The sequence below is a fragment of the Gossypium arboreum genome, chromosome 11, assembly GCF_025698485.1.
Source record: "Gossypium arboreum isolate Shixiya-1 chromosome 11, ASM2569848v2, whole genome shotgun sequence".
NCBI classification, from domain to species: domain Eukaryota; kingdom Viridiplantae; phylum Streptophyta; class Magnoliopsida; order Malvales; family Malvaceae; genus Gossypium; species Gossypium arboreum.
The window spans coordinates 10,570,173-10,590,796 of record NC_069080.1 but is presented as its reverse complement, the minus strand read 5'-3'; the positions used below and the strand labels follow the sequence as shown (position 1 = coordinate 10,590,796).

General features: G+C 33.9%; 2 protein-coding genes across 2 annotated transcripts; one reads left to right on the top strand and one right to left on the bottom strand.

The window, feature by feature from the left end:
* The first annotated feature begins 15,628 nt into the window (after positions 1-15,628).
* LOC108471017 (NAC domain-containing protein 4-like) lies at positions 15,629-18,182 on the top strand. The gene is made up of 6 exons (XM_017772574.2): positions 15,629-16,193; positions 16,286-16,569; positions 16,716-16,850; positions 16,962-17,132; positions 17,293-17,505; positions 17,605-18,182. Exons 1-6 carry the CDS (start codon positions 16,022-16,024, stop codon positions 17,764-17,766), a joined length of 1,137 nt encoding a protein of 378 aa, XP_017628063.1. The 5' UTR covers positions 15,629-16,021; the 3' UTR covers positions 17,767-18,182.
* Positions 18,183-18,186: 4 nt separating this feature from the next.
* LOC108471018 (protein ARV 1-like) lies at positions 18,187-20,376 on the bottom strand. The gene is made up of 9 exons (XM_017772575.2): positions 20,133-20,376; positions 20,002-20,049; positions 19,783-19,872; positions 19,591-19,636; positions 19,397-19,479; positions 19,197-19,291; positions 18,967-19,033; positions 18,783-18,858; positions 18,187-18,333 (listed from the first exon to the last, which is right to left on the bottom strand). The coding sequence occupies exons 1-9, from the start codon at positions 20,217-20,219 to the stop codon at positions 18,245-18,247; spliced, it is 681 nt and encodes a 226-aa protein (XP_017628064.1). The 5' UTR covers positions 20,220-20,376; the 3' UTR covers positions 18,187-18,244.
* Positions 20,377-20,624: the final 248 nt, after the last annotated feature.

The window sequence follows — 20,624 nt, the reverse complement described above, 5'->3', positions numbered from 1 at the left end:
AGTGGTACAGGTATCCTGTTTGGTATATATATAGAATATGAGCCCAATTTTTATGAGATACGATGTGTACTGAATATTGATGAGTAAGTTTTGCGTATGCCCAATTGTATGTTATGAGCCTGTTGATAAATGGTAAAGTTATGTTGTATAATTATTTATGTGCAACTGTAACAGCCCTATTCTGACCCTAGTCGGGAAGTGGTTTCGGGACCGCTAAATCGAGTTGCAGAAATAATTGAATATAATATTTTATGTCTAAAATATGTGATCATGCATGTGTGAAATTTAAATGCTTTGATTTTTGTCAAATTGAATGTGTTTCTAAATAAAAATGACTTATGTGAGAAGCTTTGAATATATGTGTGGCTTATTTTAAGTGATTAATTATTGAATGATACAAATAAGTAGGTTTGCATGCCAATTTGCCACTTTTAATGCTAGTGGCCGGCCAAGCTCATAAGTATGGACATTATATGCATGGTTTAATATTATTATATTTATTAGTGGTGAGAAATATGTAATAAAAAAATGTATTAAATGAATTAAAGATGAATAAAAGAGTATGGGTAATAAAAATAATGTGTTAGTGGGAGGAGAAACCAAAGTTGATTTATTCCTCCATTGCCGTAGCTAGGAAAGGGGGGAGAAGAAATTTCCTTGGGTTGTTAAAATTTTCGGCTAAGGAGATTGCTAGATTAAGGGGCTGTTCGAATAGAGAGGGAAGAAAAGGGCTGCTGCATGTTTAATTTTTGAGCTCACTTAGGAGCTGGTTCCTTAAGAAACTCGCTGAAGGTGGCAACAAGAAGGGGAAAGAAACTGCTCAAGAGTAGGTTCAACTGCTGTTCAGTAAGTCCTTGCAATGAAACTTTGAAAAATTTCCATGTTTATACTGTGTTTAATACATGCAGGTAAAACGCAGATTCAAGGACTGTTAAGCAAAGTTAATAGTTAAAATACATGTTAGTTGTTACCAAAATACTGGTGTTAGAAGTGAAGAAGAGTTGATAAATAAATGTATAAGTTGGTGTTGAAACCTGCTGTTGAAGGCTGATAGTTTCAGCATGTAATTGCTGTAGTTTATCGTGCAATAAATCCTGGTGTAATTGATCTGCTGCTGCTCTAATTAAGGTAAAATGTTGGTTAATCAATGTCCTGTTTTGTGGTAATAAGCAAAATATAAAGATGGTTGAAATTAACATGCATTACTGTTCGGTTTATGTTTGAAGAGTTATTAACTTTTGGAGGTTAAAACAGTTTAATTTGGGATTTACATTTTCAAATTTCAGTTTTAGTAATGTCCCATTATTATTGGTTGAAGCTAAGGAAATAAGCATTTGTTGAAAGGGTGTAGGGAACTGAATTGTCTGAAAAGTATTTGCTGTCAGCTAATGAAATTTTAATGTTCGAATGTATGCTGAATTTTTAAGTGTCCGAATGCATGCCAGAATTTAACATGTTCAAATGCACACTGGAGTGTTTTGTTTAGGTAGGTTAAATGTGTTTGATATTCAAACCGTCTATACACTAAAGTCGTTGTACCGTTTCAAACAGGACAAGAACTCATGTACTTAAAATTAAGCTATCATGTTGCATGATCTTGTATGGTAAATTAAATGAAAATCGGCGACATTGATATCAAATTTTAATACAAAATATAGGTGAGTACTGGATATATGAAATTATGTAAATATTTAAATTATGATGCATGATTTATGTGTATAGAAATGAAATGTCTTTAGTGAGAACTCGATGATGTGTATTTGTGAGCATGCATGTGCATTAGATGCTAAGTGGGAAAATCGGTTAACATGTTGTGTGTATTATGGCCGAATGTGAATTTGGATAATATTGAGTAATGTTTTTGTTTAAAAATGATGAAACGAAGTTTATGCTTAAATGAAATTATAGGTATGTGATGATTGATTTGTGATATGCATGTTTAAATAACATGCATGCAAGGTATGTGTGAAAGAGTGAATTGGTAATAAATCTGCTTGGGACAGCGGCAGTAATGTGATTTTGGAAAATCACCATAAATTTTGGGAGATGAGTTAGAAGTTGAATAAATTATGTAATTAAAGCTTAATGAGTCTAGTTTCTTATAAAAGAAACCGTGTAAGCAAAAGAATTGCCTATAATAAGATATTTGAAGTGATGTGGGACAGGGTCAAAATGAATTCTAGATCCCCTGTTCTGTTTTTATAAAATCATTATAAATTGTAAAAAAATGGTTATAAGATTAAGTTTATATGCTTAGAATCCTTAATGAGTCTAGTTTCAAATGAAATAAACAAGAATATATTTTGAATTCTTTACAATGAGAATTTTGATTCGTAGTGAAGAATAGTCAGACTAGTCAAATAGTGAAACAAGGGAAAACTTTAAGAAAAATCTGGTATTGATTTGCCAAAAAAAAATTTCTGAAAATTTTATGGATAAAAGATATATGAGTCTATTTTCAGGAAAAACTAACGGCACTTGATTTGGAGTTTCGTAGCTCCAGTTATAAATGATTTAGTAACTGTTGCTCGGGAAAAACAGCTTGTAGTGAATTTGTGATTAAGTAGTAAACATTAATAAAACTGTTTGAGTTGCTTATAAACTATCAATTAAAATTTTAATCAAAGTACCGGATCCGTATTAAAGTGAGGCTATAAGCCGTAAATGACTAGTATACCAAGTCAATTTTGTTATGATGAAATTGATGTACAATATATATATATGTGGTAAAGCCGAATGGCTAATGTAAAATATGTATGAGATATATATATGTGGTAAAGCCGAAAGGCTAATGTGAAATATGTATGAGCCATGCATATGTGGTAAAGCCAAATGGTTAATGTGAAATATATATGAGATGTGTATATATATTGTGGCCGAATAACAAATTGTGAAAGGTGTGTATTAGTAGATATTTGATGAGGCAAATGAATTACAAATATGATAGTCGATGTGAATGTTGTAACATGGGATTAAATGTACATGAAACTTGGAAATATATTCCTGGTAAGACCTGATGACTACGTGTGGGGATTATCTGAGCTAAATGTCTCGTTGATGATTCGAGTAAAGCGTAAGATTATATGACTTCACAGTAACAATTGTTAATAAATATGTTCAATGCGTTAAGTTGGACAGGTATGTATTCTGAGCTTATATTTAAGCTTGATTTGAATTAAATCATAAGGTTGTTATGTGATACATATGTGAGTAAAACAATAAGACTATTTCTATGATTATTGCGCATTTGGTCAATGTGAAAAGTTAGGTGAAAATATGTAATGTACCTATGTTTATAAGAGATCACTATCAAGTGAGAATTTATCGGCTTATTGTATATTACGTAATTGTGTATATTCGGCCAAAAAGGGCAGTATACCTAGAAAGAGGTTATATGAGAATTCGTAAGATCGACTTTAATTTGGTTGGTCAGGTATGTGGTAAATACTTGTACATGTTAGACCCATCAGAATTAAATCATGATTGTAAAGTGGAAAGCAAATATGAAAATGCCATATGAATATGTGGGTATACAGTTATGGAGAAATATTATAGGATATTGGGAGATATACATTTTGACTTGACCGATGAGGGTAACTATAGATATGAAATTAAATGATATATATATGAATCAAATAAACAAATTGGTTATATTTGAGTTCAAGAGTTTTTTTTAATTTGCTTAAGACTTACTAAGCTTATAAAAAGCTTACTCTGTTGTTATGTTTCTCTGTTTTATAGATTGTTGAATTTGGCCTTTTGTTCGGGAATCGTCAGCAACTTGTCACACTATCACTATCCACTGCTTGGTACTGCTATGTTTTGGATTATCTTATGGCATGTATAGAATATGGCATGTATAGAATAGACTAGTGGCGGAAGCATATTTTGGTTAATGTATATAAGCCATGCGAAAATGGCATCTTTTGAATGTTTACTTAGAGAAGTTTAAATTTTATCCCTGGCTATGCTTAGTACTTATTTAAATGAATGATCTTTATTTCAAGAAAAAGTTCAAAATTTTACTGTTCTGACATGAGTTACAAGTCCGGTAATGCCCCTTACCTATTCCGGCGACGGTTACGGGATAGGGGTGTTACAGCAACTTACTAAGCTTTATGCTTACTCCCTCTCCTTTTCCATTTTCTTATAGTGCTGCCTATCTAGCTCAATGATCAACTGAAGTCAGAGATATCGATCACACTACCAATCGAAGCATTCGGTATAGTTTGATTTATATTTTTGAATATGGCATGTATAGGGCTTAGACCTTACTATTTTTGTTTCATTGAGAACTGGCCAAATGTGTTGGCTTGGGTTGGAAACCCTTCATCTTGTATTAAGCCTTGAATGGTGGCAAATATTCATTTTGATTTATATGCAAAGATGTATTTTCATAGATGAATAAAATGCATTATTGGAATGTTTTCTATTATGGCCGATTGGTTTAAATAAGTTATCCTTGTATTGGTTTGGTTGTTTTTGTGTAGGTTGTGTAAGTAAGGGTGACAAATAGGCTTGGTAAATAGCCTTATATTGTCCACACGGGTAGACACACGGGCGTGTGTCTAGGCCGTGTGTGACACACGGACTGCCCTATGGGCGTTTGGTCCGACCGTGTATCCCCTACACGATAGTAAATACATGGGCAGAGACACGACCGTGTGTCTCAGCCATGTGATGGACACGGCCTAGCACACAGGTGTGTGACTTGGTCGTGTAACATTTTAGGGATGCTGACGTCAGAAATAGAATGTCCATGTTTTTGTACACAGGCTAGGACACAGGCGTGTCATGGCAGTGTAAAGGACACGGGCCAAGGACACGAGTGTATGCCAGGCCGTGTGAAAACCTCTTTAGGTGTGTATTTAGAATTAACTACATGGGTGGAGGACACGGGCGTGTCCCTACATTGCTTAGGCCGTGTGAGTCACACGGGCCATCAACACGACCATGTTGAAATGGCTACACGGGCGTGTTGCCCTTCCACACGGGCATGTGCCTTATTTCAAAGTCAAATTTTCTATCGATGGTTTAAGGGTCTGGGTTGATCCCGAATAGTTCCCAATGGTCGATTAGGGGCTCGTAGGCCTATAACAAGAGATTTAAAGTAGAAATTGAAAAAGTTTTAAATTAGATCGTGTCTGGGTGACTTCTGAACGTTTGTGTGAATGAGATCGAGCTAGGTAATGACTCGTATTCCGTTCCGGTGTGGGTTACGGATATAAGGTGTTACAAATTCAAAATCTAAGATATGGGCTAGCTAGAATACGCAGCAACGATCTCAAAAGTGTAGAAATCATTAAAAACCGAGCAAGAACCATACTTTAATCAAGAATCTAAATGGCTGAACCTCAAAGGAACAAAAATGGCTATTCTTTCGTCTTAGTTTCGGCAAGAAGATTATGATAATGGATGAGGATTTTTGTTTTATTTACTTATTATAACATAATTTATGAATTACAAAAATAACTTTAATAATTAACATAGTCCATTCAAACAACCATTGGTCTAATTTCAACATAAGGACTCCTACAATTTAATTTCATAACTATTTAATACTTTTAACTATTAGAACTCAAATTTTACGCTTTACGTAATTTAGCACTTTTTACCGAATTAAGCATTCAAACAATAAAATTTATTTACGAAACTTTCACATAATAATTCTATCATGATGTAAACTTTAATAAATTAATAAAATAAATATTTTGATTTCAAATTTGTGGTCCTGAAACCACTATTCTGATTTGACTAAAAAAACGGGTTGTTACACACCATGCACGGTTCTTGAGCTCCATGTTCTTCACCATATGCATTGAGATCTTCATTTTGCTCCATACCATCTAACTCAGCAAATAAGTGAATCGGTGAATTTTTGTCACTCCGATTCTCACAATAAAGAGCAATCATTGTGTCCACGTCTTTTTCGTCTGCAAGTTCTATTTCGGTGAATTTGATGGGATCTGTTGAAACTGGAAACTTGTAAAAAAGTTTCGAGATCCTTCTCCCACAATGTCTAACAATTTTTGCGTTAATCCTTCCCTTCATATCATCGAACGAGAGATTTTTATTAAATCTCATTGGTATTTGTTGTCGTGTTTCAAATATACATCCAACGGTTGTTGTCAAGATGATTCCATCGAAATAAACGCATACGAAAAACTGATTATCCATCTTCAATACTCAATCTGTTAAAAATTAACAAAAAATCTCAAAACAATTTTAAATAGCATAAAAATAGTTACTGAAAAAATTTAATAAATGATAATAGTCTATTTCTAACAATATCAAATTTATTGGCATTTCTAATAATATCAAATATATTAAAATTTTTACAATATAACATTCTCAATAATCTAAACACAAAACTTACTAACAAATCACAATAAACAAAATAACTTTAAAACAAAACATAAAAATAACACTAAATAAACTATATAATACTAACAAATTTTTTTTCTTATCATAATCTATTATATTTGAAAATAACAATAAAAAAATTACCTTTTCTTTTCTTTCTTCTTTTCTCCCTCTCTTGTTCTGTAAATTTTTTTTTTAAACTGATACGAGCCAAATGGGGGACTGAGGGGGAATATACTGGGTGTGTCGCCTACCTGACACCTTCTACTGGTGTCGCCTATCTGACACCCTCCACTCTATTATTTTATTATTATTATTTTTACTGTAATCAGAATTGAGGGTGATGTCACCTATGCACCACCCTCCACCACTTCAAATATACCATTTTGGTACTTAATCTTTAGAATAACCTATTTTAGTATTTTATTTTGTTTATATTATTAAGGTAAAAACCCTAAAACTAGTTTACTCAAACAAAAAATCACTTTGACATATGAATAGCTTTAATTTACATTAATAAAATTTAATAATATTAAAATAATAAAGATAGTTACCAAAAAATTTAAAAGTATTGTAAGTAGTTTATTAAATAATTGAAAAATCTTTCTCAAAAAAAAATTGAAAAATCAAAAGTTTCTACGAATTTATTTATTGAGGTCTCTAGTAAGCTTTTATCACAAAAATTAAGGAATTAAATTAGAGATATGTTTGCTCATAAGAATATTATATACCACAATAATTAGAATATTATTCAAATATGGAAAGAATTATTAATATTTGGAAAGAATCAATATACTTTTAATTAACCAATTGACTGTAAACTGATTTAATAATTAGTGTTACAGCCAAATAATTTCTAAAACATAAATATAAGCCAAATAGGAAAATTAATATATTATCATATTGAAATTAAAAATTAAATTCAATAATTGTATATGCAATTTTCCAATTAAAGAGTATATTTAGTGGCATATGAATTTTGCATGTACAGATAATTAGTTTTTAGTAGTTGGTTTTTTTAACTTATTAGTTTTTAATTAAACATTTCATGTATTGATAAATATTAAAATTATGTGTTAGCTTTGATTTAATATGTAATTTGATATATGAATTTTAGTTTTGTACAATTATACTCATTAAAATTTAGTTTTGATTCAAATATATACATAATGAAACTTTGATTTTGTTTTAATTGTATACATATAAAAACTAAATGCATAATTTATTTTATATTGAATAAGTATAATTATTTGGTATGTAATACGTAAACAAAAAATTGTGTTATATCAAGAATGATTTTAGTTGGCAATGTATAAAATTGCAAAAATTAAAATTCATGTATATACTGCATTTTGAATAAAAGTTTATGTATAGTTTTGAAATTTATCTTTCTTGTATAAAATAAAAAAGGCAAAAATAATATTATGTTAATATTTATTACTTGATTAAAATTTTAAGTAATTTTTTTATTGGGTTAAAATTAAATTGTAAAAATTTAAAATCACAGTAAAAAATTGATTTCAAAATCACCAAAATAATTACTAAACGCTATCAAAATTATATAAAAAAATAGTTTCAATCATATCAAGTTAATATATACATTAATAAACAATATATATAACTCATGAAGAGGCAGCATGGGGCTTTTTACTAAAATAAACTAAAAAAAATTTATTTGTCAAAATAGGTTGTCAGCCCGATTATATACGAAAATGGGGTGTTTTTTTCATTCGCGCCTATTTGACAGGCGCGAATCATTATTTTATATTAATTTTTTTTGTTTTTTAAATAAAATATTGTTTTTTTTTATTTTTATTAAAATTATTTAAATATATATACGGGTAAAAACGGGTCAAAATACGGTAAAAAAGGGTCGCGCCTGGCAGCTAGGCGCAAATGACCTGCCCTGCATGCTGCCCGAACAGTCCTCCTTGCAGCCTGCCTGCTGTCCGAATAGTTCTCCCTGCACCTGCATACTGCCCGAACAGTCCTCCTGCAGCCTACATGCATGCCCCCTACTCAGCTCCACAAACCTGCTTGTTGCTGCTGCACCGTTTAGTTCCTTCAATGGGAAAAGCAAATGGGGGACCTTATAAATATGGTCCCCCAACCCCATCCACACACCGAAAGAGGGAAAGAAAAGAGAGAAAGGAGAAGAAAAAAGGAAGAAGAAGAGAAGAATAAGAAGGGGAGAAGAAGAAGAAAGAAAAAAGAAAAAAAAGGTAATCTATTTTTAGTAAATAATTTTGTTTATAATTTAAAGAGCTTAATTTTGTTTATGATTTTTTTGGATTAATATGTTGTATGAATGTAATTTTTTTGTTTTTATAATTATTTTAAAAATAATTTGTTTGTAATTTAGGATTATGTTAAAATTTTTGTGTTTGTAATTATTTTAAAATTAATTTATTAGTAATTTAGGATTGAGTTATAAATTGTTGTGTTTAGTTTAGTATTTGATGAGTTTAACATATAAGTTTATAAAAAATTAAAAATTATTTCATTTTGAAAATGAATTTGGACAAATGATGTTTAAGCTCATTTAAATTTTTAAGTTATTGTTAAGTATTGGTATGTTATTATTTGATTTTAGGCCAAACAATGAAAATTCATATAAAATATTATTTGAAAATTAAGTTAAAATTATACAAACCTTTTTTTTTTAAACTTTAGCATATATATACAATATGATTGGGACCATAAAAGAAACAATAAGATTTGTAACTTTCACCTGCTACAAAATTTAGAATATTGATATTGTATTGACCAATTATAGGAGCATAATAAAACCTCTAAATTTATAAAATTATCATTTGATTTAAGGATTTGAGAATTACTGGTATTAGAAAAAGTTATAAAATCTTAATTCAAATCACTATTATATATAATTAATTTTCATGTGTTTGATTTTTCAATACAATATTTGAAAAAGTTATAAAGTATTTGTTATGCAGTGTAATTTTATTTTATTTTTCATTTATTTGACAATTTTATTGATTTATTAAAAATTAATTAAATTTGTTGTTATTTTTATAGGTTGTTTGTTTGAAAGAAACTAATTAGGTATGTTTCTATTTCTATTTTTATTTTTTAATTAGTATGTTTTATGTTTACATAGTTTATATTAATCTTAATTATATTATTAATGTAATCTAACATAAATTTTTTATTGTAGGTAAATTATGGGAAATTATTAGATATTTACCGTGTTTTGTTTCTGAAATTTGAAATAATTTATTATATTTTTGAAACAAATTAAATGAATTCATTTTTTAATTGCAGATTTGCAACAAATGGGTTCTTTGATTAATAATAATAATCACATATCAAGTACTATTAATGAGATGGTAATAAAATTTTTATTTAATACTCATGTTATTTGCGGAATTAAATTATATTGTATTAACTATTTTGCTAATTTAGTAATGTCAGGGCCAATACCGCGTATTGAGGGTCCATGTTAATAGCGTAGGGTTTCTGCCAGATGAACGCCTAATACCATACTTGGAATTAGCCGGGTTTGGATCAGCAGCATTGATCTGAACTTTTAATCTGCGATACGACTTGATTTCCGCTTTAGTCGAGCGATGGCGTCCGGAGACTCACACATTTCATTTGCCATGCGGGGAGTGTACTATCACTCTAGAGGATGTTGCACTGCAGCTCGAGCTTCCCATCGACGGAAATGTGGTCACGGGCGTAAGTTTGATCTCTAGGCCGGTTACCCTTTGCTATGAATTACTTGGAGGCTCGCCAAGTGAGGGGAAATTTACCAGTTTGAGGTTTTCATGGCTAAAGGCCAATTTTGAGCATTTGCCGAGTACGGCCAATGAACGGAAGGTGATGCAAGCAGCTCGAGCTTACATTATGCACCTTATAGGAGGTGTACTCATGCCAGATGCAAACGGAAGTATGGTTCACTTGATGTACTTACCCCTATTATCCAATTTGCATAACACCCGTTCATACAGTTAGGGGTCCGTAGTGTTAGCCATGCTGTCTCACGAACTTTGTCGGACAACAGATCCTTCTACGATGGACATAGGCGGATGCCTCATACTGCTGCAGTCGTGGGTACTTTACCAGATGCCATTCTTGGCATCTATTAGTCATCAATCATATATATTTCCACTCGTTAATAGGTGATGAATTTTTACTCATTATAAGAATTAGTTGACTTTTTTTCGAATTATATTATTCTAACAATTTATTTTCTTTAGATGGAGCACTAATCCGGGTATCAGGAGGTTATACACGGTTCTGATATACCGTCTGATGATTGAGAATCATGCTGGAGAGGGGGTAAGTTTTTCCAATATAAACTTAATTTTATTATTTTATCTCACTCGACCCGCATTAATAAAAAAATGTTATTAACTGTGCAGTTTGTTTGGATGCCGTATTCCGTTCTAGAAATTATGGCGGTTATTCCCTCATCTGCCCACGTCCACTCAAACCTATGGTGCATTAGCGCACCTGTTATTAATTTTCATATAGTGGAATGGTATCATGACGATCGAGTACTCCGGTAGTTCGGTTGTATACAGTATATCCCGACACTACCAGTACAATTGGGGGATATCCATGGGATGAGCAAGAGGGGGGCGTATGGAAATAATTGGGGTGAAGTGCATGAAGAATATATTACGATGTGGAACAACCGATTAGGGAGGGTACCTCAGTGGATCGTGCTTTGGATTTGCAGCCCTCGTTAGAGTACATACAGTGGTACTGTGAGATGGGGAAACCATTTTTATTTGGTGGGCGGTCGATGGTAGTCCCTCCGCATACAACACGAATTGGGCAACCATTTTCAGATTCGCATCATGCACCAGAGGCAGAGCCGGAGCTACACTCTAGAGATAGTTCTTATCATCCAGATTTGGGGGGCAATGACTATTTCCCAGGCTCGTCAGGCCACGAATATCATTCAGAGTTTGATATCTTCAGCCCACTACCACATCAGTACTCCAGTCATCCTGGCTCGTATCTACCTCAGTACTCCGCTCCTTCTGGCCCGTATCAATTGTCGTACTTCACTCCTCCCGACCCGTATCAATCGCCGTACTCCACTCCTCCCAGCTCAAGTTCATCGATGGCGTTTGAGACATATGATTTTTCTTCTATATTTCACACACCCCCACATACGGATGAAGAGAATGTTGATCGTCGTAATCACCCGCAACGTGAACGTCAAGCTCCACAAAAATATACCCCTAGAACGACACCATCAAATCATCAATTTTAGGGGGTTTTGTAATATAAATAACTTCATATTTATTTATGTAATGAATTTTTTGGCATTTTAATTAACAATTTATTTTCTTTGCAATTTAAATAGTTAACTTTGTATTTATGTAATAACTTTTTTTTCATTTTATTTATCAATTTTATGGTTTTTTTATTTATTATTTAAATAAATAAACTTTATACTAACTATGTAAGTCAAATTAGATTAACTGCAACAAATTGTTGACAAATTTATTATTCAATCCTTTTAACATATAATGAACTACTTATCAATTTCTACCCGATTGCTACGATTGTCCAACATGGTAGTTTCGGAGCGGGCATTTACTTTGATTATGACTGGCTAATCTGCATACGCCACACAGCTTTCCGTCGGATTTCTCCCTAATGTCCATTTCGTTATGGATTCTGGATGATTGCAGACGACCTTTAGTGTTCCTACGTAACCCTTTATCTGGAATAAGCTCGAAGGTCATCGGAGGTACCTCCCAAGTAGATAGGTCAGGAAGCACTGGGAACTCATTCTCTCATACACGCAACGTGCGTTCGAGGGTGTACACTTCATCGATAAATTGTTCTACATTGAGTGAGACTTTAGCACAAGCTGCCACAACATGTGCAAATGGATAATGAAGTGTTTGAAACCTCCTGCAATCGCATCGTCTATTTCAAAGATCAACTCCGTAGGATCTAGGTGGTATACCGAGTCGACGACCGATAGTCTCAGTAACTCAAAACGTTTCATTACGTCGTGAATATACTTTTACAGTCATTGACCTCGCATCCGACGGTTTGCAGCAATTGCATCCCTGACATATTCTACAAACACGTGTCCCACCTCCATTTGGTTAGCTTGTTGTTGACCCATTCTTAGCATCAAGGTAGCTAACCTGTAGAATGTAGCTGAGAAGACAGATGAAATTGAAAGATGTTATGTTTTTAACAACACAACGTTGATCCCCTCCACCAAGTTTGTGGTCATTTGACCACAACGAAAGCCCTCGTCAAAACTTTGAGCCTATTGCCACGGCTCCTTAGTACCCAACCACTGTCGGAAAGATGTGTTTGTTTGACCCTCCATGTCGCTCTCAAGTCGAGTCATTCTTTAATGAAAAATGTGTGGCTCTAACTCATGTGCTGCATATGTATTAAGAAAAGATAAGTTACATCACTGCCCTAAAACATTAAAACTTATATTGAAAAGATAAGGTAATCCTTTACCCATTCTCACAACTTGTCTCTTCCAGTCTTTATTCTTATAATCTCGCTGAAAATTAGCCGCGATGTGCCGAATACAGTAAACGGATCTCCATGGCACACCGGAATGCCTAATGGCGGCAATTAATCCTTTTCCTCTATCGGAGATGATGCAAATATTATCGTTGCTAATAACATACCTCCGTAGGTTGGTAAGAAAGAATCCCCACGATTCCATGTTCTCTTTATCGACGATGGCAAATGCTATCGGGAGCATGTTTCTATTGCTGTCTTGAGCAACTGCAAGAAGTAGGATTTGTGTATATTTTCCATATAGCCAGGTCCCATCTACTTGCACAAACGGCTTGCAGTGGGGAAATACGCGCACACATGGATCAAACGTCCAGAACATTCGATGAAAAATTCTTTTTCTAGATTGTAGTTGGTTATCTGGCCCGTAATAAGGTCGTGTCTGCAACTCAATGATAGTTCCCGGTACGTACTCTTTCATAGCGGCTATCCATCCCTGTAACTCATTGTACGATGCATCGAAATCTCTGTACAATTGTTCCATTGTCATTTGTTTAGCAATCCATGCCTTTCGGTATGATACTCGATACTGGAATCGTGTCTGCATTTCGAAAATCAGTACCGAAACTTTAATTGTAGGCATGTCTTTCATCATTGGCATGATACACGTACAGATAGTTTTTGAATCAAGTTTTCGATGATCTTTTGTCATACGTGTTGAAGTGCATGTGTGAGGCCCAACAAATTTTCGTATCTCCCACATCTGCGACTTCTGGATAAATGCAGCTCGTATCCGCCAATTGTAGCCTTCCGCCGACCTCCAACACTCTCCAATATATAATGTCGGTTTAGACGTTACAACTTTATAGTCTACTGATATATTCATGCTATACCGCTTAATGGCAAAAACACATTCTTCCTTACTTTCGAATCTCTGGCCCACGAACAACTCATCAGGATCAGAATATACAGCCATCCGGTGAGCAGGTAGTATTTTAGGGTATTCCGAAAACTCAGCTGCGTGTGCCACATCGGGGTCTATCCGAGACATGTGAACTCCAGGATTATTGTGTATCACAATACGACGAATCTGGTTCCCGACTGAAGACGCGTTAACGTTTCCATCATCATTCACGCCTTCATCGTCAATATCATCCGGGACCTCGTCTACGTCGGGATCACTCTTACTATCAACTTTGTGATCAGAAGGATCACTACTCTGGTATACATCATCACCAACCACATTAGTCTCGGGTGCAGCATTAAGATCAATGTCGATCCCGTGTATAGTTGATTGACTATCAACGTACGATATCGGAACCACCATACATGGCTCTTGAGCTCCATCTTCTTCACCTAATGAAGTGGGATCTTCAGTTGCCTCTATACCAGCTAACTCAGCAAATAACTGAATCGGTGCATTTTGGTTGCTTCGAGTCCCACAATAAAGAGCGACCATTGTCTCCATGTCTTTATCGTCTACGAGTTCCATTTCGGTGAATTTTATGGGATCTGTCGAAACTGGAAACTTGTAGAAAAGTTTTGACATCCTTCTCCCACAACGTCTATAAATTTTTTCACTAATTTTTTCCTTCATATCATCAAACGAGATATTTTTATTAAATCTCATTGCTACTTGTTTGCGACATTCAAATATACATCCCATGGTTGTTGTCAAAATTTCTCCATAAAAAAAAACACATACGAAAAACTGATTCTCCATCTTCAATACTAGATCTGTTACAAAAATTTTAAAATTTTCAAAACAGTTTCGAATAGCAAAAAAATACATAAAATTTTTAATGTAAAATTTTTATTCATAAGCTAACAAAATTAATAACATAACAAAATAGCTTTCAAATAATAAAATTACTAACAAAACTTTACATTATATTTACAAAAAATATACTAAAATACCTTATCCTCCTCCTTGTTTTCTTCTCCTTTCTTTTTTTTCTTCTCCCTATCTTCTTATTTCCGTTCAACTTGCTATGCTAAATTTTGTGTATGTGTTCATTTAATTTTCGGGGGTGTATATATAGGGGAAAAGGCAAGCACGTGTGGGCCCTACCATTTGCGCCTATGAGATAGGCACAATCATTTGCGCCTCTGAGATAGGCACAACCTCTGAGAAAGGCTCAATCAGTCGCGCCTCTCAGGTAGGCGCAACCTGTATTTTTATATACGGGTCATACTAACCCGAAAATAAAAAAATAATATTTTATTTTAAAAAAATAATATAAAATAATGATTACTGCCTGTCAGATAAACTAGAATGAAAAAACATCCTATTTTCGTATATAATCGAGCTTACAACCTATTTTAACAAATAAATTTTTTTAATTTATTTTAATAAAAAAGCCGCTGCATGGTCATCAAGGAAGAAGATGCTTGCCAGGGAACATTGTAGTTGTAGGCCCCAAATCCAAAAGCTGAGGATCCAAATTAAGATAATAATTACTTATTTTTAATTGGTGGAATAAAGGCATCGATCATATATAGTTAGTGGGGAGCATAACAAACTTGGAGAAATAAAGGCCAGAAAGTGAAGCCATAAAAAAGAGTGAAAATGGGAGGATGGACACGTCGGCACAAGTAATATCCATATTCCATTTCACCATCATCCCTCTTGTACACAATTGAACAACAAACCCCTCTGATGATCAAACGCGGTTTAGTGGGGTCAGATGTTGCCCCTTTTCCACAAGCCAAACTTCCAATTCACTCTTCCAATGTTCTTTTTTTTTTGTTTTTCTCTCCAAACTTAGATACAAAGTGTTTCAGATGATTGGTTGCTCCATTTTAATTTTGAATCCTCCACACTATATTTTATTTCCTCCCTCATCACTTACTTTTCCATTATTTATTAATTATTCGGGTTAAAACCAAACATAGTTTAAACATGTTTTAATAATTGATCACTATCAAAAATTAAATTATGTTTTGTTGTTTTCTTGCTTCAAGTTTATCGTTTGATAATTTAGATATAATTTTATATTAAAGCAAAACATTGCACATATAAACAGTAAGTGAGGATATTTTAGGCATTGTCATTTGCAATTAGTTTGATTTTATGTTGAGCACACTTACCGGTGCTATCACAAAGACCGCTTGCCAGTAGTATAATATTTTAAGTACTGGGGGAGGATTATATTGTACGTAACTAGCTACGTTGGAAGAAATGAACTACGTCAAGGGATTCAGGTTCCACCCAACAGATGCTGAAGCCATCGAGCTTCTATGGGAAAAAGTACAACTCGATCGTGATTCGTTTGTCCAACTCGGTGATTCACTCGTTCCAGTCATTACTCAGCTCAATGACATCTGCAAATTCGAACCTGCGGAATTGCCTGGTAAACCCACTTTTTGCATGTCCTGGAAAGGATTTTTGTTTCTTTTTGGATATATATATATATATTTGGTTTCCTTTGATCGTGGGTTGCAGGGCGGTCGGAGTTAGTGTCAGGTGACAACGTCTGGTATTTCTTCTGCTCACCAAGATACAAGTACCGTAATAGTAAACGAAAAAACAGGGTGACGAAGAAAGGTTACTGGAATCCAACCGGCAAATTTCGTACAATAGTGACAACATGCGATGGAAAGAAGATAACTGGAACCAGACAGGCCTTGGTGTTCTACAAAGGCCGTGTTTGTGTTAAAAACAAAAAAGCAAATAAGACCCTGTGGATCATGCATGAGTTTGAACTCACTCTCAATCTTCCAAACCAAGTATGTTCTATACACATATTCTATTCTATTCTAGCTGCCACCATGCATGGATAGGATCACCTTTTTTCTTCTTCTTTTTTTAACCCTTTATATCTCTGTTTTCTGTTAGTATGATAGATTTTATTTTTCACTTAATTTTTGTGTAGAAAAGTTTAATTCTTTGTAAACTGAAGAAAAAATATGGGAAGGTAAATGTTTCGATCGGAGAAGAAGAGCAATCAAATCAATATTTGCCTTCTTCCAACTTAGAAAACCACTGTACAAACAACGGAATTCCAAAGGTAAGATGCCTAATTCCTACTACCAGCACTTGGTTTAAAATTTTAAAATTTTCTTCACATTAATGATAATGGACAAATCAAAAGTTCACCACCTATTTGCGTATGATTCAGGAGCAGTTAAACTCTACAGAGCAGGTGGCATTCAATGAAAATAGTGGAATTCAATCTGAGTTAGTCAACAATGAACAGACCATTGATGAATTTGTGGATTCTCTTCTTATTAAGAATGATGAGTTCTACAGCAACCAACCTTACTTTGTTCATGACAAACAAGACCCTAAGGTATATTCTGACTTCCAAATTTATAATGCCAATACTGATATTCCAAAAGTAAGATTGGGGCATTTTTCTTTTTATTTTCGACTCATTCTTTTCCTTTTTTCGTGTGGATGATGAACTTATCAAAAAGGCATCTAAAACCATTTGTTACTTTATGATTCAGAACCAGGAAGGCTTTAGTGATCTAACGTATCAGAAGCTAAGAACACCCAATGACCGTGTTTGGACCATGAATGAAGTAGGGAGCAGTTCAGCTCTGGTAGCTAATGATCCATCGTACTCAGATGGAGATAACAATCAACATGATACTTATTTTGCTGAGCAGGGCTCTATCTTGGCTTTCGAAAATCATGTTCTAGTGGATTCCATTTCAATGGTAAGCGTTGAGAGAATTTTCAATTAAAATTATGTGGCGATGAATGGAGCAATAACTAAACTGTTTTTTTTTGGTGGGGGGGGGGGGTTTATGATTCAGGGAGGATCAGGGTTTGATGAGTTCTTACACGATGGGTTATTCATGGCTGAATTATCACCCCTGCCAAAACCACCTAAAAACCCAGATGAGGTTCAAAATCATCAGTTTAGCACCAATGAACAGGATGAGTTTTGGAATTCAATTTTCATCACTACTGATTAAGTTGAAGATTATCCTGAAATCTTCACATGCAAGCAACCCAACTTAATTACTACAAATCAGAGCTTCAACTTCTCAATGAATGGCCCAATTCAGTCATCCAGTAAAAGGCCACGAGTCGAACATGAGGGCTAAGCAGTGTTGAGGACATTGAAGCGGCTTGAGTTCTGGAAAACTACTCTCCTTGTATTACCGAACAGCTGATTCTTATGATAGAACAGCCTTTGAATAAAATGGAAGTATTAAATACAATTAACAGGAAATTAGAGAGGTCAAAGAGACCTTAGTGTATCAGTGTATGTAAGCTATAAAATAAGTACAGCAGAACCATGTCTGAAGGAGAATATTGATATATGTATATTATGAGTGCCTTTACAAATAATTTAGAGTACACATAACAGAAGATTGAAAGATCAAAAGCTATTTTTAGTTTCAATATGGCGTGAACATTCAAAAAAATATATATTGGTATCTCAATGTCTTAAGCAAATGCTTGTGTTATACAAAATTTTATGGCATGTGCGATGAAGCAGGCCCCTATACATCGATTCATAGTTGACTTGGTTATCACTGGTTCACAAGGAAACAGTTCATCAGTTTCTAACAGAGAGTTTGTTCAAGAAAACATTTGAGATATCATACACCAAATTATCAAAAGAGAAACATGATATCCAGCAAAACAAATGGCAATATTTTGCATGAATAGAATCTTCAATCATTCATAATATCCTCATTCCTTCCCACTCCCCACGTTTCAGCTTGAGTAAGTTATGACAATTACTAAATACTGTCTAAATTCCGTGTTCCACCAGGGGCATATTAATCTGCCCGTATTATCCATGATTACTGAAAGCTATCACATTCAAAAGAAGGCAAATACATGTTCCCTACCACATTCAAGGCTCATGCAGGTGACACACAGTAGTTTGGAAACAACAATCACAACTATGAAGAATGTCTATAAACACAAATGTTGGCTATTTGTCATGTGAAAAACTGTAAAGTACTGATTATCTGACCTTTTAGTGCAACTGTATTAGATGATAAAACAAATAAATCAATGATGTAAATCACTGCAGGTGGAAACTCCCAAACCTGCAGAATGAAAAGCTAGAGTAAGATGGATGATCTTTGGATACAAGGAAAAAAATGAAGCCAGTGATGTTTTCTAGTCAGTAGGCCAAGTGGCATTAGAAAGCAAACCATCATGGCAGTGAGAAGAATCTTGAAGTAACTTGAAATTAGAATTGCAAGCAACAGATCTCTGAACCTATGAAGTTTAGAGACAAAAAGGTACATTAATTGCAATGAAACAGAGGTGCATACAATAAATACTTACTCCATGACAACCATTTGAATGAGTACAGAAATGATTAACCTGTTCTCAAAGTTCACATGCCAGAGATAGCCAACTAAGAAATGCAAATACGTACCTGGAGAATTGAGCTGATGTCTTGAGCAGGCTCCTGATTGCAAAAAGGAAAGAACACAGAAACATATAGTTCCCAAGAAATACATCCATCAACATCTGCAATTGACATTAGCAAAGACACTCATCAGAAATTATCTAAAGGGCCAAACATTAGAAATATTGAATTCGAAATTTATTTGCAGTTCCATAAGATGAACAAACCTTACGATATATCCAAAAAAATGAAGAAATGCTCATGGATGTGCCCCATTCTTCCTCAGGTCTTTTGACAAGCAAACTTCTGTCTTAGACCGCTAAGGAACCCCATTTAGTATAAAGAATTCTAAAAATTACTAAACAGTGTCATAGTTAGTCAAACTATGTCTATTAAGTAAAATTTGCTACCATATGGATACATGCATCCAGTACAAGGAAACCAACTAATGACTTCCACAAGAGACCCTGCAAAGTTTTCAAAATACCTAATTCCATGTCAGAGGCAGCATGTCCAGATAATTAAACAAAAGACCAAAATTAATGTTTCAGGAACTAAACAAATAGCCAAACTAAATTGAATAACAGTGTAAAACCAAACAATTCAATTATACCTGAAAATGGGTTCTTTCATGGTTGAGAACGTTGAAAAGTACATGTCTGTATGCTTTTGGCTTGTGCAATATTAAATCAATCAAAACAATCTACACCAATTTAAAAATAAAAATAAACCCAATTTTCTTTTTATTCTAGTAATAATTACTCCCGTAGATTAACAAAGAAATTAAAGGGGCATTTAAGAAAACTTTCATAAAAAGAATTAAGGTCTTTACCATGAGCTCACATTCAATATATTCATCAGCAACTGCTTTACAGTTCACCTATAAACAAATGCAAAAGTTAATAAGTCAATGAAAACAAAAGAAGCTGATTTTCTCAAATAAGGAACAAATTGAAAGCTTACACATTTCATCAACCGAATGTTTCCCGGTGAGTATTGAACGAATAGGGTTTTGATCCGAAACCCGCACTGGACACACCGGTATTCCATTAACACGAAAGAGAAAAAGGAGAAAACAAAATATAGCAACTTTCGTTTATGTTTTTTTTTTTTTTCACTAAAAGAAATTTGACGGTGAAAAAGGCTGGACTTTAACTACGGATTTGCAGAGCGAAACTTGATCAGGATAAAAAAAAAAAAGGAAACAGAATCTCATTCGTTTGGAAATAATCGGGTTGAACAGACTCCGGATCTGACCCATTACATTGTTTGGATCATTAACTTTCTTGTAAAGGTCCAATGTTTAGGGCAAGGCCTAACCACTCCCCAATGTTTGCAAAGGAGGTATATGAGGAAAGCCCATTTGACTTGTCTAGGAATTTTCATACTTATTTCTTCATTTATAGTTAAAATATGCTGTTACTCCTGTACTTTAACAAAAGATTAAGATTTATT

Bases quoted from the DNA above. Each gene is read 5' to 3' on its own strand.
- LOC108471017 (XM_017772574.2), top strand. From the start codon at position 16,022: ATGAACTACGTCAAGGGATTCAGGTTCCACCCAACAGATGCTGAAGCC. The intron at 17,133-17,292 runs GTATATTCTGAC...TTTATGATTCAG, and splicing joins ATGACAAACAAGACCCTAAG to AACCAGGAAGGCTTTAGTGA. The intron at 17,506-17,604 runs GTAAGCGTTGAG...TTTATGATTCAG, and splicing joins TAGTGGATTCCATTTCAATG to GGAGGATCAGGGTTTGATGA.
- LOC108471018 (XM_017772575.2), bottom strand. From the start codon at position 20,219: ATGGAATACCGGTGTGTCCAGTGCGGGTTTCGGATCAAAACCCTATTC. The intron at 19,637-19,782 runs GTATAATTGAAT...AAAACTTTGCAG, and splicing joins ATGAAAGAACCCATTTTCAG to GGTCTCTTGTGGAAGTCATT. The intron at 18,334-18,782 runs GTCAGATAATCA...CTTGTGAACCAG, and splicing joins TAATACAGTTGCACTAAAAG to TGATAACCAAGTCAACTATG.